Source organism: Crocodylus porosus, unplaced genomic scaffold, assembly GCF_001723895.1.
Source record: "Crocodylus porosus isolate Cpor-Errol unplaced genomic scaffold, CroPor_comp1, whole genome shotgun sequence".
Classification (NCBI taxonomy): domain Eukaryota; kingdom Metazoa; phylum Chordata; order Crocodylia; family Crocodylidae; genus Crocodylus; species Crocodylus porosus.
The window spans coordinates 150,680,516-150,696,749 of record NW_017728886.1 but is presented as its reverse complement, the minus strand read 5'-3'; the positions used below and the strand labels follow the sequence as shown (position 1 = coordinate 150,696,749).

Genomic DNA, 16,234 nt, shown 5'->3' with positions numbered 1-16,234 from the left:
CCGAGGTCCCTTCCAGCCCTAATATCTATGAAAACTATGAAATCTATAATGCATGATCCTACAATCACACCTCCTGTGGGTGTGATTTTGCAAGTCACACATTGGATTCCATTGTGCCTTTACCTGCATGTGTAAAGGGGACCTAAGGAAAAGAAAGTAAGTTAGTCTTTAGTGAGATTTGACATGGAGACAAGGCTGAAAGACTGGCTCTGTGAAAGCATTTGAAGGAGTTGCTCCCTTCCAGATCCAGGGAAAAGCAGACATGCATACAAAGGCTGATTTATTATTTTTAAGTTGTACTTTTTCTGAAATGTTTTCTGTGATAAATTGAAAAACTTTGCTTTTAAAGAAGCTGTCTCTTCACTGACTACCATTGTCATTGCTTCTCAGGGAATAAAAGCACAGGGTCCAAGCCAAGGCTAGATTTGTTGAGGTAATTGGAGTAGAAGGACAAGGGACTGTAGCCAAGGCCCAGTCTGGGAGCAAGAACCCCGTGATTCCACCTTGAGCCAAGTGACAGCTGGAGGCCAGAGGTCTGCTGGGGAGGGGACAGTGGCAGGGTACACTTCCAGAGGCCAGGATGGTCTGAAGTGCAGTTATCCTGGTAATGGTGATAGTTGCTTTCTGTATAATAGATTAGATACACTAATTTTGAATACTATTTATTAAGATGTATCAAGTATAAAGCTGAATTTGGAAACATTTGGGGAATTTGAAAAACTTAAATAGGGATTATAGATCAGTTTATTCTACCATGCAGCAGTATTATAGACAGAGCACTATGTAAGTGAGAGATCTACTTGAGGTGTGCAGTTCAATCATTGTACATTTGATGTATAAGGCAGAAATGGCACTCATTTTATTTCTTTTTTTAATAGGAACAAGAATCTGACCTGGAACCACCAAAAGACCCTGAACCTAAACAAGGACTGTATGAACTCTCAGCAGGCAACTTCAAGATGCATGTAGCAGAAGGTAATTTAATTGATTTTCTGTAGCTGTAACCAAGGTAGGCTTTCACTTAGAAAAGTCTCCAACAGGGAGATTAATTTTTAAACTCAGGTTCCTCCCATCTTTTCACCCCAAATCTATAAGAAGTTAAAAGAGAGCACTACATATTGCTTACAAAACTGATCACTTTTATTATAGCACATGCAACTACATTAAAAGAATGGGTTCAGATGACAAAGTGAAGCAGTCAAAATGCTAGAAGTTGTCAAGGCTCTGCACCCTGGCCCCTTTGCTCAGTCTGCACCTTGTTCCTCTCCTAGTTGCCTTTTGATTTGATTCCATTTTTCTGCAAACTGATTCCTGCGGGGCTCCTCATTCACCCTTATTTTTTCAGCTCCACCTTATGTTTTTTCCCCAACCAGTCAGTCTCCCTATGCAACCCAGTTCCTTGTCAGTTCTGTCTCTCCACCCTCTCCCTTTTTGATTCATTAATCTAGGTTTCTAGTTCTACTCCAGTTTTCTCACCTCTTTACCTGATCTCAGCCTCTCCATCCTGTATCTTCCACAAGCTCACAGGGCTAGATATCAGTCACTCTTCTCCCTGTCTACACACACAGTTCCCCTCAGTCTGCCCTACCAAACCACTGATTCCAAAATCCCATATTTACTTTCATACTCTGTGTACCTTTCTCCCCCACCGAAAGCAGCCCTAAAAAATTCAGGTGCATGTCTTAAGCGGGGAAGCTGATTTTCTAAGCTGGAATGGTAGCATGGAGATGTTGTAAATTGGCTGTTGTGCTTCTTCCCCTGCTGGCCTTAGTGAGGGCGGGGGTGGAGTTCACTCTTCAGGGTTCAGGCTACAATGTTAACTCCTTCATAGCTGTTGCAGAATTGGCAATAGCTTATGGCTGAGTAGTCAACAGCTGCTGTCAGTTCATTGATGGCTGTGCAAGAGTTTACATTTTAGCTTTTGCTAGAGCAGCATTGGTCATGATTCAGCCATGCAGTTCTGGTCCCCATCCCAGAGCATCTGTGAGAAGCCTTTATAGCAGGTATGTCAAATATCCAGCCTATGGATTCCTGACATTTGGCCCCTGGTGCCATCCATGGGTCTTGGATTGGATTTCTGCACCACTGGCCATACCAGACCCATATCCTGCATGAGTAGTGTGGGGCAGCTCTGGTGCACACTGTGGGTGACACTCAGGGATACATTCTATGCTCCAGGCCAGTGCAGGGTATATGCTTTTGGTGGCACTGCACTGAACTGGGCTCACAAGCTGGATCCAGCATGCAGGGCCCATCCACAGGCTTGATTCGGCCTGAGGACTGGCCCAGTGCCACTCATCTCATAGCCCTTGGGGCATGATGAGTTTGACACCCATGCTTATAGGATTAGCCATTCCTTGACCTCATAGCCCTTGGCTGGAGCATCTCACACAGTCTGGTCAGCACTGGAAGTTGTAAAAGGTTAAAAGGCTTAGTGAAGATTGAATCTTTAACTTTTACTGGTAAGCTCTAATATAGTGGTAGGCAACCCCCAGCATGTTTGCACAAGCGTGGCGTGCGAAGCTATTTTGCTTGGCATGTGTGCCCCGGGGAAGGTGCCAGAGCTGCACTACCACAACAAGAATTGGCCACTTGCAGCTCCCCTGCTGTCCACCCCAGCACACCAGCACCTTACAAATCAAGGTTGTGGATTTTTTTGGTGCTCTGCCCAAAAATGTTGCTGACCCCTACTCTAATAAGTCTCTTCAGTGTACAGAAACTCCCTCTTCACCGCTACCCTTTCCAAAGCCTATTATGTGGCCAAGTTTGTTAAGGTGTTTGTGATGCTGAGAAAAAGCACATCCCTTGACACAAAGGCCCAGCTATTGCTAAATTTCTAGTCGCTGCTGTACAGCATTTCAAAGAAAAGGTTTCAAGAGCATATGGGCAAAACAAGGTATTTTCCCCTTATTCTCAGAGACAGCTGAGCTCTCTTGAGCTCAACAAAGAACATCCAGCATGGAAAGTTTCACTCCAAATGGTTAATTTAGTAAAGCTGTAGCCAGCTTTAAAGTGGGAAGTGTTGAGCATACTTAATAGGTGACACCAGTAGATCCACATATGATAGCAGTCCTTTCCCTAGATAGCATTTCTGAAGGGTCACAGTTTAGTCTGTTTTTTGTTCTTGTGCCTATGTAACACCACTGACAAGACAGCTGCTAGTACTTTTAAAAGTGATCTGTGTTGATTAAATTGAAAGAATTTCCAGATGGCTCTACAGATTGCGTCATCCAAACTTAAGTCTCCCACTTTCTGGTTTCCTAAAATGCTTCTCTGTAGGGGTGGCTTAATAAAAAAAAGAACTGTATCAAGAATTCTTCTCTGAGGGTGAAGTTACACATTACCCTTACCTTAGACTGTACTAAATCTGTGGAAAGTTAAGTCGTGTTCAAGTTCAAGCTTGCTGTGGACAGTCACACGTTAAGGATTAATACAGTTTCTTGCCTGCACATATCTCACCTGCCTCTTGAGGACTGGAGAGCAGGGGCACAGCAAGGAGCCAGACCTGGGCTCTATCCCTGCTCTGGGTGTGGGGTGGAGGGGCATCCTGGGATACTGGCAGACTGAAAATTGCTCGTTAACCCGTACCTGAAGTGGCATAACTTTGAGATGCTCAGAGGGCACTTAGCACAAGTTAACACACTTCAACGTGCAGACTCTTGCATTTTAAATACCCACGGTATGATCTAAATGTAACGTGTAACTTCACCTTGAGCCTTTTTTAGAGGGTGCTGACAACTTATATGACCACTGTCAGTATCAAAACTTGCTTTTAACCATCTTTAAATTGGATGTGGGTATTTTTTAAACCCTAAGCAGGGCTGTCTCTGGGTGGGGTAAGTTGGGGTGGCTGCTGCACACGGTTGGCTCCGTACTGCAGCCTCTTGCCACCCACTTCCCTGCTCCGTGCTCTGGTTGCTCACCAACTCCCACCCTCAGCCTTGCACTCCGGCAGCTCGCCACCCCCTGGCTCCACACGTGCTGATATGTCCTAGGCCCTGCAAACTTCTAGGGACAGCTCTCACTTTAAGCATTGGCATTTGCAAACATGCTCTGATCATTGAACCTTGGAAGTATCTCTTCCCTTTGGTCACGAAAAGTTTGCTATTAAGTTTATAGGGTGAGTTGGTAAAGATCTTTATATTTATATTTTCTAATTTTTACCATTATAAAAGATTCCTACAGCCATTTTTTAGCCATTTTCTACAACTGACCTTTAAAATTCAGTAGCGACCAAGTTGTGTGGCTACACACGTCTGTTTTGTTGGGTTTTGGTTTGGTCTTGTCTTATGAAATTATTTTTAAGTAGCAGTGGTAGAAGGTGGCCACAAAAGAGAGCGAAGCCAGACTTCTCAGGCCCCAGGATCTACCCTGTTCTCTGTGGCTGTCATGTGGGACAGGAACTCCCTCAGCTCCAGAGTTGGGGCATGGAAAGCCAGATTGGGCTCCCTTGGTCACTTCTTAGACCTAGCATGCAGTCCTGAACCCTGTCTCCCTCTGGGACAACATTCTCCTGTGTCAGGCCTGCCACTGCTGTTAGTGTCATAACCCAAGTTACGTTGGCCCCTTCTTTGGGATGCTGATTATTCTGTAGCGCAGAATGTCCAGTAGCTAATGTTTAGACCACATCAGAAAAGGCTGGTGGTCTTGATGTATGACACACCCTGTAGAAGTTATGGGCCTGCTCGCCAATTGAAAGGTTAATCAGAGATTAAAAACCACAGGACTGAGTCAATAGATTCCATACTTGTTATGTTCTTATTTATGTGGTACTTGGTTAAGAAACTAAGCCATGAAATAATGCTGGGGCTAATAATTGAGTAAAAATGGAGGCAGTAATTCCAGTCAAAAAATTGGTGCCAGCAATTTATTTTCTTTTGCCTCATTAATCTTTTTCTCTGCCTGTTAAACTCTGTAGATCTGAAGCAAAAACTTGTCTTTTGTGGGCCTTCCTTCATTTAGTTACCATGGAATAGTTATTGTACCTTTTCAATAGACCATTAGATGTAGGTTGTCTGATGCCCTGCACAGTGTTAAAAATCCCTTTGCCAAAGAGATTATGTTTGTGAATTAGATAAACGTAGACAGGAATATATGAGGAACATGATAAGGAATGAGGAGCAAGTTAAATAATCAGTGAAATAGCTATATGATGGTCTTATTTTAGAAATGTGCTTAATGTTAAACCCTCTTCTGAAATTATGCTATTTTACTTAATTTCTTTCTCCCTTTTGTTGATTTCCACTTTTGAGTTACGCAGGTCAGCCATGTGACTTATTACAATAAGAATAATAGGCTTTTAATAACCCTTCGACTTCACTGATTTGTATGTGGAGAGGTTAGTTTTGGTGAAGATGGGTAGGTGAATAAAACACTTTGGATAGAATATTGAAACAATAATGGCTGCTTTCGTTGGTTGTGTTTAATCTGAGACATTCAAAGGTGAATGCAAATTTAAACAGGCAGTATTTAAAATAATATCAGTCTTTTATCCTTACCATTATATTTTCAGCATACCCCTCATTTCATTTGGAAATACCTTGATATGTTCCTAATCGGTGGTGTATAGCTCAGTGTTTCAGGTACATGAGAATTGAATCTGTCTTTTTTTTTTTTTTTTTAAAGGCAATCACTTTATCAAGTTCTTTGCCCCTTGGTGTGGCCATTGCAAGGCCTTGGCCCCAACCTGGGAACAGCTGGCGTCAGTCTTTGAACATTCTGACATTGTCAAAGTTGGCAAGGTAGGTGGAAAGCTCTTACCAAACAGAAATTACACATCATTTGGACTAATATATTGGCCAAGTATAATGTAATTCATTGTGAACACTCTTAAGTCTTCCTTTATTTTTTGTTTAGCCCTTGGTAAGTCAGTCTACCTTCATAGATCCATTTTAACTTTGAACTTGATATTTTTCTTGCATATATCCATGTATATACCCATTAATGTTTGTTTTGAAGAGAAGGACAGTTCTAAATTGTCAGGATTATTCATTTTAAACAAAAACTTACCGGAAATTATATAAACAACAACTCCCTGTGTGTTGTAGAGAAGCAAAAATATAAAGGTCAAGAAATGTAGGTGTTGGGAGGAATATGTATAGTTTGCTTTCTATTATGTTGCATTTGTCTGTTGCCAATGCTTGATAAATAGCTAAGATTTATTTTGAGGAGTAAAAATTATTGTCCCTCTGTTCTCTACACCAAGGTAAATCTTAGATCTAATAAAGCCCTTAATCATCTGACCCCAGCAGTCTTTCCTGCCCAAGTGCAGGGGGGGCTAGACCTGATGATTTGTAAGGTTCCTTCCAGCCCCTAACAACTATGAAACTGTGAAGAGCTTTTTTCTGTTTTCTTCACCCCACAAAACTGTTTTAAGCTTTCTGAGGGTCTTCCATCTTAAAAACTGATATCTTACCTTGCTTTACTGTTTTCCTTAGGGATGATAACCAGATTCTGTGGTGTATTAACCATGGGAGCTTGTTACTTTTACCTGGCGTGACTTCTGTGCAGAGGTATGCAGGTGGTCTGGCAATTGCAGTTACTTGCTTTATTTGCTGACCCATGCTTAAAGTCCTGGTGGCTTAACAGTCTCAGTCCCTCCAGGCTATCCAATGGAAAATAATGGCTACCTTTTAAATTCTTAACCTCTTTAAAGGTTTAAATTGTTAGTAGATAGATGGCACTAATTTATAAGTGAAACTGCTACTGACATTGTGAATGCTACAGAGGGGCAATAAGTAGTCTCTCCTTTCGCTATCTCAGTAGCGTTTTGGGTTGTTACTGGTAATGTTAGCTTCTCCTTATTTGAAATGATTTTGAAAAATTCTTTAAATTTGGAAGAGTAGGTTTTAGGGTCCTGTAGGTCAGAATAACTTCTCCTTAGAAATGTAAACACAATTTTGATTTCTGAGTACAAAAGTACCAGAGGATTTTGGCTTTTTTGTTCTGTATCAAATGTTTTGTTCTGTATCAAATGCATCAATGTAAATAGCATGCCTGGAACCCCTGCTTGACCTATCGGGACAAAAAGGTTGTGGGGTGGGGGAAATAACTAGGGACAGGCCTTACTTGGCTTAACTATCTTGCTAAAAAGTTACCCATTGTGTTTTCATTCAGTTAGAAAATCTAGTGCTTTCCAAAAGTTTAGTGGTCTTGCACTGAGCAGTATTCTGGCATTTGTTCCTTGATAAAAGCAAGACATTTTGTCTTATGTCTAGCCAGTTTTGTTTTATTGGATATCATGACATTTTTGAGCTGAGACTATATTTTATCTAAGAAAGTAATTCTCTAAGTAAGGGGGAAACATGACCTTGACATAGGTTGAAGCAAGACCGACATGTAATCCAGATGAAGAATGTTCAGTAGCACTACCACCTTGTGACTAGATTGTGTGCAGTCTTTGGGGTTGACCTCACTTTGTTTTCAGCGACCTGTGACAAATAATTCCTAATGTTAACTTCAGTGTGCTGTCTCAAGCAGATGTTGAATCGTGGATCATATTTCTAAGTCAGTTTCCTAATAGATTGGCTTTTGGCAAAATTACAGTTGAACTTGCCGTAAAGTCGCTTTACTAGCATGTGGAATTTCCCTCGTATTAAAATCAAGTTGCTAGAACTTGATGTAATTTCTGATTTCAAAGACAGCTCCAATTTCCTAAAAAGGGGTGAGCCAGGAAATCCATGTGCTGAAAATTAAGCCTTAAAGTTCTTACATCTGAGCTTTGTGTGCTTTTACTGCCTGGGTTATATTTTTCATTCTGCAAAGCCTGAGCAATTGTTTTAATGAGAGCAGGTAATGATAGACCTTTTGTTCTTCTGTGCTTCTGCCCATACTCTCCCTAAATCAACTTGAGGGATACTGTGGAACACTGACAGACTTTCAAGACAAGACTTGCATTTTTTTATCTTCTGACAAGCCATGGGTTTCTGTTGGTATATATTGTAAGATACCAAATTTCAGGGATATGAAGTTGAGTATGAAAACACTTGATTTTATTTTATGAATGTAAATGATTTTAATTATTTTAAACTTCAGGTTGATTGTACTCAGCATTCTGAAGTCTGCTCTGAGAACCAAGTTCGAGGATATCCCACCCTCCTCTGGTTTACAAATGGTGAAAAGGTGAGTCTGCAAATTCAGCATGTGATCAACATCTTTTTTTCCATTGTAAAGTACGTGGGTGGTTTGTGTTGTCAAGTTGGGAGGAGATTTTAAGCTGGCTTATTTGAAAGCTCCATTGCAAGAGAGAGAAAGATGGAGATGCAGACAGGTCAGTTTGTGTCGGATGTGAACTTGTTTGGACCACACATAAAGCTTCAAATGGAGTACCTGTTCTGCAAATAACGAAAGCAATAGCATGTTTGTGATCCAGAGACAGATACCTCAGAATACACCAATTCGTGTGAGAATTCTGTGTGTCTTTGAGTGTTTTCATTTTATCCATACGTGCTATTAAGTGTCTGAAAGTACTGATGAAATAGTCATGGTAAAAAGCTGTGTACCTCCTCCTGAGTAGATTACTTTGGCAGAATAATGTGTGAGTAGTGGCCAACTCATCCAGCAGAGCAGTGCCTGTTGAGGCCACGTGTATTCCTCCTTACAAAGCTGAGATTGAATCTTGTGGCCCCAGTTGACTTATTTTCTTTCCCTTAATTGAAAAAAATGTAAAGATGACTCTGGAGAAGTTAGGGAAATGGCAAGAGTGAATCTGAAGAAGCAGTGTACTTGGCCAGCAGCAAATAAGCCTTGCGTTAAGTAGTATTTTTATTTTCATTCAAACACTCATTGGATGAAATAATGGTCTAGGGAGCAGGGACCAGAATCTAGAACTATCCCCGAGGCTGATTAATGATCCTTCTTTTTGTGGCCCCATGAATCTTGCTTTCTTTTCTGCATAGTTTCACTTCTACATCAAACAGAGAGGGACTTAGTACACCTAGGAATTCCCAGAGCTAGGTAGCCACTGAGCAAGAGATTTTTGGATCATAATTTTGGACTCAAGTCCCTGTGTCCTTACTTGGATGTGGCCTGAAAGCTGTTGACCAGTGGGAACATGGCTGACTCTCCAAAATCCCTTTCAGCTGCTTAATGCTGATGTATGGCTGATGCTCCATACATGAGGTGGTTTCCAAAAAAGTGGTATCTTTTCAGGACTCTCCTGCATGTTAACAAGCTGAGGTTGCTTCAGAGTAGGTTTTCTTGACAATATGGGTCTATGTCTTGGATTTCTCCATTAATGAGAATGAAGTTGCTCTGATTCCTTTGGACTGTCCAGCTACTTCCAAAACCAGGTGCTAGGAGAAAAGATGAAACAAGAAAAAGAACTAACTTCTTGTTGTTGTGTTTGATAAAGAGGAGCCACCTCTGGTGAAATAACAGTGACCTAAAGATTTCTGGTGATATTATTAGCAACATATATGATGGTCTCTTGTGCTGGACTTTCATGTCTCAGTATTAGACATTCTTTCGTGGACAAATGCAGCATAAGTAAAACCTTCAGCAGTTGTGACCTACCAGCTCTTGGAATCATTTATAGCTGTCCCATGTGGAAGAAAGGTGGTTATGATGCTGTCCATTAAGAGAGGTTTAGCATTGTTATGTCTAACAGCATCATCCTTTTCCTCATAATTGAAATCTGGTCCTGCATCACTGCTCTTGAAAAGAGGGAATAAAGTGGTGGAGGTAGAATGGGTATGATTTCTGCTCTGCTGAAATGGAACGGAATAAGCAGGTACAGACTTTCCAGGTCCATTTTATTTGATCTCCCCTTATAATTTAGACCAGAAGGGATCCAAAAGACAGGAAAAGACTAAGGAAGCATTCTGTCTGTCTGTCTGTCTGTCTCTCTCACACACACACACAGACACACACAGACACACACAGACACACACACACACACACACTTCAATAGGTGTTCCAAATCCAAGACTTTTCAGAGCCAAACACCTGCTGAGGCTGATACTGAGATCCAAGATCCAGAACTGAATACTGCAGCTCCATAAAAGAGCTTCTGACAAGTATTGCCCCCTACTGTCGGTTGGCACTCAAGAGCCAAGGTGGAGCCAGTCATTTCAGGGGTTGGGCCTGAAACCACAAATGCTGCAGAAGAGTTCTGATCCTTGTCATTTAGGATTCTTAAAAGACCTGTGACTGGAGGAGGTGTTTGAACCAGTACTGTGGCTCTTAGATCTAACTATATCTGTACCAAATCAGGGTGTGGGCTTCTGGTAGAGTTTCAGAACTGGAGCTAACACTCCTAATGTTAAGATCACTTCTTTTGTCTTTGTTGCAAGCAGGTCAGAGTTTGTCTTCCCTTTATGACTTCTAGCTGAACCCCAGCGCTCCCAGAACTAACTTCAATAAGGGCACTTCCAGGCAAAGTGCAGAGGCAGTCATGATTGAACATCATGACGCACCTCTCAAAACCACTTGTTTTTTTCTTTTAGCCATGCCAAAGTATTAGATTTAACCACAGTGATGACAACAGTTTGGACCAGGATGGAAGTTGAAATCCTATTGTTCTTTTTATTTTCTTAACAACTGAAGTGAATTTTGAAGGAAAAAAATGTCTAAAGCTGTGTTTCTAATTTCATGGTTGGCTCTAGGCATCTATTTTTTTAAAGTAGTGGTTCTTTTAAATGAACAGTCAGGTGCTCTGAAGCACAAGGGAAGGAGTCCATGGCAATTCTGAAGCCTCACAGGTAGGTTTATAGATTAATTAGAGTTTTTGTTATGAGCATGCAGAATACAGGCATTTCTTCATACAGGTTTCCCTTGTTTTTTGCTGTACATGCATTCCTGGAAAATGGTGCATAACTTGAATTCATGTAAAGGGAACCCACTTTACAATGTAACAAATAGGGATATGTTCCAAGACCTCAACTGTACTGACCCCCAGACTCATTTCTACCACTTTTACAAGACAATTTTGGTACTCACCAACAGCAGACAGTACACACAGGCATGGGGTGGTGGTGAATGTTTAGTTGGTGTGAAGAGAAGGTGATGAAAGCTTCATTGATGGACCAGGTAGAAGGGTAGGAAATAAGCTAGTGTGACACTTAGAAGCCATAGTGGGGATGGCAACTACAAAAACACGTCGCAGACAACAAGCAAGGAGCACAGATCCACACCGGAGACTATATTTTGGTGTGTGTCCCTCTCACAGTGCACCACACAAAGCAGCTGACCGCGGGCTTCCACCACACTGATCGCGTAAGAGTGAATTTACCTTGCATACAATGAATTTTTGGTATAAAAAGGGTCATAGCATAAGAGTGAATTTGCAGACAGAACCTGCATAAAGCAAGGGAAACCTATATTTACCTTTTTTAATTAAAGAAAAACTTTTGGTAATATTAAACTGACAATCTGTAGTTTCACAAATGACTTGATTAATTTTAGGCTGACCAGTATAAAGGAAAGAGAGATCTGGATTCCTTAAAGGAATATGTAGATTCCCAACTACAGAACTCCAAGAAGGCACCAGCTGCTGATAAACCACCTGAAGGTCCACAGCAGCCTCCAGGACCCATCCATGTTGATGTAAGTGCCGGTATGCCATAAAGATACATAAAGAACAGATCTCCTTCTGTCCCATAGGGTTTGATGGCTAAAATAATAGTATAATATTCTCTTAAAACCATAACATTGCCTGTAAATCTCTTAATTATTTTACCCTGGGCTAACGTAGACTGCATGACTAACTAAATAACTAAAATTGCTTTAACACCCCATAACTATGTCTCTATGCGACTACCATGTGCAGGGTTTTGTTTGTTTTCTAGCTCTACCATACCATGTCAAGATTTTAATTTTAACATTCTTCTTAATAACATTTAACAATCTATAAACAAAAACTTAAATTGTAAATTGGACCAAATTTTTTGTGTGCAAAACTTTAGTCTACTGTTAACTATTTTAGTGTAGCAGTTATTGAATAGCTTATATAACCGTAAGCATTCATGATGCCTTTACTAACCAGAGGAGTTGGAAAACTTTGAAGAATAATAGTAATAATAAGTAACTAACATGTCATAATTGTTGCGATAAGTTGTTTAGCTTTACAATATGATCTTCATGTTTGATCTTTGAAACTTCTTGCTGCTTTGCTCATTTTATCAGGCTTTGTGACATCACATTTGGTAGCTGTTGAGATGAATGTCACAAATGGCATTCTGAGCTGAAAAAGGGAAAAGATAGAAATAGAGCAGCTGAAGAAAAAGGATACTGTATATATAGGAAGGGAAGGAAGAAGCTCCAAGACTGGCAAAAGTAAAAGAATTACAAAGGAAAATATAAATTAGTAGTTTAGGCTTGTCACAATGTGGAGGTGGTCAAAATTAAAATAGAGGTCACTTGAGTCATAGCATCATCCTAACAACTATCTGCAGTTTTGAAGGATGTTTTGATCAGTATCTGTTCTAAACGAGTAGAGAAACTAAATGAGAAATTTGTTTTGCCTCTTGTAATGCATAGATAAAAGTTTTTATCGAATTTTTAGGTAAGTTCTCTCCAGTAAAAAATACTTTGACATAATACAGTAGATAAATTTTGCTTTGTGCGACCTATGTGTCATATGTAGCAACTCTGTAGATATTTTCAGACCATATTGGAGGTGCTTTGTGAATCTAAGGCCCCTAGCAAACATTAACTTAAAGGTGTGATCTGATCTGTGATCTCAACAGTCATGCTTCCTGCCATGCCACGCCATGTCGCATGTTAGAAGCTATATAGCCACTGCTAAACTAAAATAGTTAACACTAGAGTAAAGTTTTGCGCACAGAGTTTTGGAGCTGGGGAGTAGATCCTAGTTGTGCTTTACTTGCTAAAGTGGGCAGAGCCCAGGATCGTGATCCCAGGCTCCCCCTGTACCAGCAAGTACCAGCCATAAATTAACCTGAGTGTGGGGCCAGGTTACTATTTAAGGCCACTATGCCATTTAAGATGTTATCAACAGGTTAATCATGTTTTAAATGTAATGCGCCAGGGACTTAAGCACCTAAATGGTTTTGTGGCTGCTGAACAGAATTGTTTAGGATTACTCTTTGTGACTTAAGTATCTAAATATTACCTATGCTCTCCTTAGGCATAGATTTCATAGACATTAGGGCTGGACGGGACCTCGGGAGATCATCTACAAGGTTGATTAGGTTTGGACACTTCTTGTAGTGAACTTTCAGTTTAGATCTCATGGATTGCATTAATGTTTTATCGTTTATTGCAGTAAAAGTAGTATGGGTGGCAGAGTCAATTCTCTCCTTTATTTTAATTTTCCTGGTTGTAATTTGAGGCTTCTCTAGAAAGTGGATTTTGTTACTACTGACAGAATAACCTTTGTATTTCACTAGAAGCCTTCCCCTTCCTACACACGAGTTTTAGAGCAGAAGTTTTGCTTACTTGGTGTAATTCTCTGTGATGACCCAACATACCAAATCTGCACGTAAGCAAAATGTTACTGCCATTTTGTCCCACCACTCATACCATTTACCGAAAATCCAGCGTGAAATGTTTGTTTCTGGTAAAAAAATCAGTGTTTAATCACATAATGTAACAAATTAGTGGAAAGAGAGCTGCTGTTGAAGATATTACCTGTGTGGCTACGATATCTGCTTTAAACAGGCATGAGAGATTTTTAATGAGTAGATGAATGAAAATGTAGAAAAATGAAGAGGGATTTTCAATTACTAAGCACTATGCCATTCAGATACTGTAAAGGTACCTATGGGGACACTTTATTTCTACAACGAGCAACACTGACCACATAGTATTTCTTTCCTTAGCATATAAATGGAGAGAAAATAGTTAAGTTATAGAAGGAGTAGATCCTGATAATTGTACATAGCAGATATACTGACTAGACATACTAACAGTGGCACTTTGGTGAATTTTTCTATAACATATTTCAGAAATTTAGAGGATTTAGCCAGTTTTAAGGTTTGGCTTTTGTCTCTTTCTTCACAGCCTACAGTCCTGTCTCTCTCTGAAAAAGACTTTGACCAAACTGTTGCAAAGGGGGTCACCTTTATTAAGTTCTACGCTCCGTGGTAAGCAGATTTATAAATGGTGGTTTTGAATGATTGATTATTAGCTTTTTATTCATTATTTGTTTTGGGTTCTTGCACTCCAGTGTAAATTGAAGTAGGTAAATAAAACGTATTATATCTTAAATGCTACACAAAACTTAGACAAATTAAACCTTACCATTAAATAACAGGGAAGAGTACTAAGTAAACTACAACCCACTTCTTGACAGTGGTCTCCAAGAAAAGCTTGACAAAACAGGCCTTGCTGCTTGCCTGAATCAAAGCCAGGCTCCTGCAGACATGGGGAGATTTAGGCTGTGAAATGTCCTTGAAGACTTACCATCCAAAGATGCCTTGATTTGATTTAAGCAGGGAAGGGGGACAGTGAGATGCTGTCCCCAGTTATCTCAGGTGATCACTGCTACCTGGGAATTGCACAAAGTAAATGGTAGTCTTTGTAACCAGGAAGGTCCCAAATTATTAAGGGCTCTGGAGGTTAGAAACTACACCTACATATCCAGGTAAGGTGTCAGTAGAGATAATGGAAAAAAGGGTGTACTATACTACTATCAGAGCCTTGGTAAACACCTCGTTTTCTTGCATACAACATGCCCTGGAATGAGATGCACAGCTTTTCATTCTTCCTTTAAAAAAAGAAAAGAAAAAAGGATCTTTCCTTGTAGTAAGTAACTGAGTGGCAGCAGCTAGGGAGGAAGCAGAGCCTGCTCATTATTCTCCTCCTGGAAGGAGTTAGACTTCACTCTCATTTTCTCCCAGCTGAAGTTTATGCCACAGAAACTGCTGTTACTGTATTTCCTTGCATATAATACACATGGCAACTTCCAGTAGGCAGTTGGTGGGGGGTGAAGTGCATGCTGTATGCAAGAAAATATGGTAACTGGAAAGGATAATCTGTTCCAGCTATAGTTTCTTGGTGATCTTATTGAAGCTACATGTAGTGCATTTTATAGTAGCCCACCTTTGAAATGAGAAAGGATGATTGTGTTGAGGTCTTGTATCATGTATTCAGGTGGAGAAAGTTGCAAGAGCTCAATGGTTATGTTTGATAGTTCATGTTTCCTGAATAGCCAGTGCATTTGGGGGTCCAGTGGGATGCCTGTGTTATATGACAGATAGCAAATATCCCTCCTTACCATGCACTGAAGATAAATGCACTTCACCTCATTTGTACCTAGATTGAGAAGCAATACTTTCTTCTCTATCCCAGTCTCTTAATTAGTTATATCATGCTGGTTATGTTGGAGAGGTGGAAATAAAGCTGGATGTCATTGTACACAGAGGACAAAGTAACTCAGATTTCATCATTAGCTGTTCTAACCCAACATATGCATTGAACAGGAAGTGGTAACAGAATATAAAATTACTTATATGTGATATTATATTGTCAGTGTTTCAAAGCAGTAAGTTTGACATTTGTAGGACACCAATACTGTAAGCAAATGCATTGTATATTTTAATATGCTTAGGAGGATGAAAATGATATCACTTTGGGTTATTTTGAGACTAGGAAGGAATGATATTGCTACTGTCTAAAAGTACCACAGATTTTTAAATTTAGCATTGTTGACTTTGAATGATGGCCCCTTTTGGTATGGCTGCGTCACTTGCATTGCATTAAGGGCTGTCCATGAACCTGGATCCTACAGTCTGCCAAACCAAGCTGAGATTGACTTAGCTATGTCTATTAGAGGTGTGCCCAGGCTTCTTTGGGGGAAGAAGAGAAATGCAGTAGTAAATGAAAATGCGACTTCAGTGCCTTTCCTAGCAGTTCTCACTATTCTTTCTTACCTGGCTCGCTTCCTTTGTAACTTAATGGAGATATTTATGCACAGAAAAGTCCACTGCCTTTAATGCTCATTCTCAACCTACTTTTGTTCTCCTTTCTTTTGTCATTGCTGAAACTAGAGTGAAACTTTTCATCATGTGCTTAGCATGCACTGGGTTCTGTAAAATACCAGTGTGCCAATCTGATGATCATAAATAAGTTTATTGCTTTTTATTTCTTTTACCCTTGTAGACTCAACATAGGTAAGGGAGAATGGGGTGGATTTCAGTTCTTGTGTGGAATCATTAAGTTCAGTTTATACCTGTGTTCAGTCACTGCAGATGTTAAGATTATACAGGCCCAAATCTAGCCTGGATAACCTGTCAGAAGTGGTGATGCATAGTGGGTAATAAGCCTAGTTAAA

At 40.2% G+C, this 16,234-nt stretch overlaps 1 protein-coding gene across 2 annotated transcripts in view; it reads left to right on the top strand.

Moving 5' to 3' along the window:
• TXNDC5 (thioredoxin domain containing 5) overlaps window positions 1-16,234 on the top strand; it is a 38,999-nt gene that overhangs the window by 15,489 nt on the left and 7,276 nt on the right. For both annotated transcript variants that reach the window (XM_019543064.1, XM_019543073.1), the window contains 5 exons: window positions 879-975; window positions 5,626-5,741; window positions 8,035-8,121; window positions 11,404-11,544; window positions 13,963-14,045. In XM_019543064.1, coding sequence (XP_019398609.1) covers window positions 879-975; window positions 5,626-5,741; window positions 8,035-8,121; window positions 11,404-11,544; window positions 13,963-14,045 — 524 coding nt within the window. The remainder of the gene's footprint in view (window positions 1-878; window positions 976-5,625; window positions 5,742-8,034; window positions 8,122-11,403; window positions 11,545-13,962; window positions 14,046-16,234) is intronic.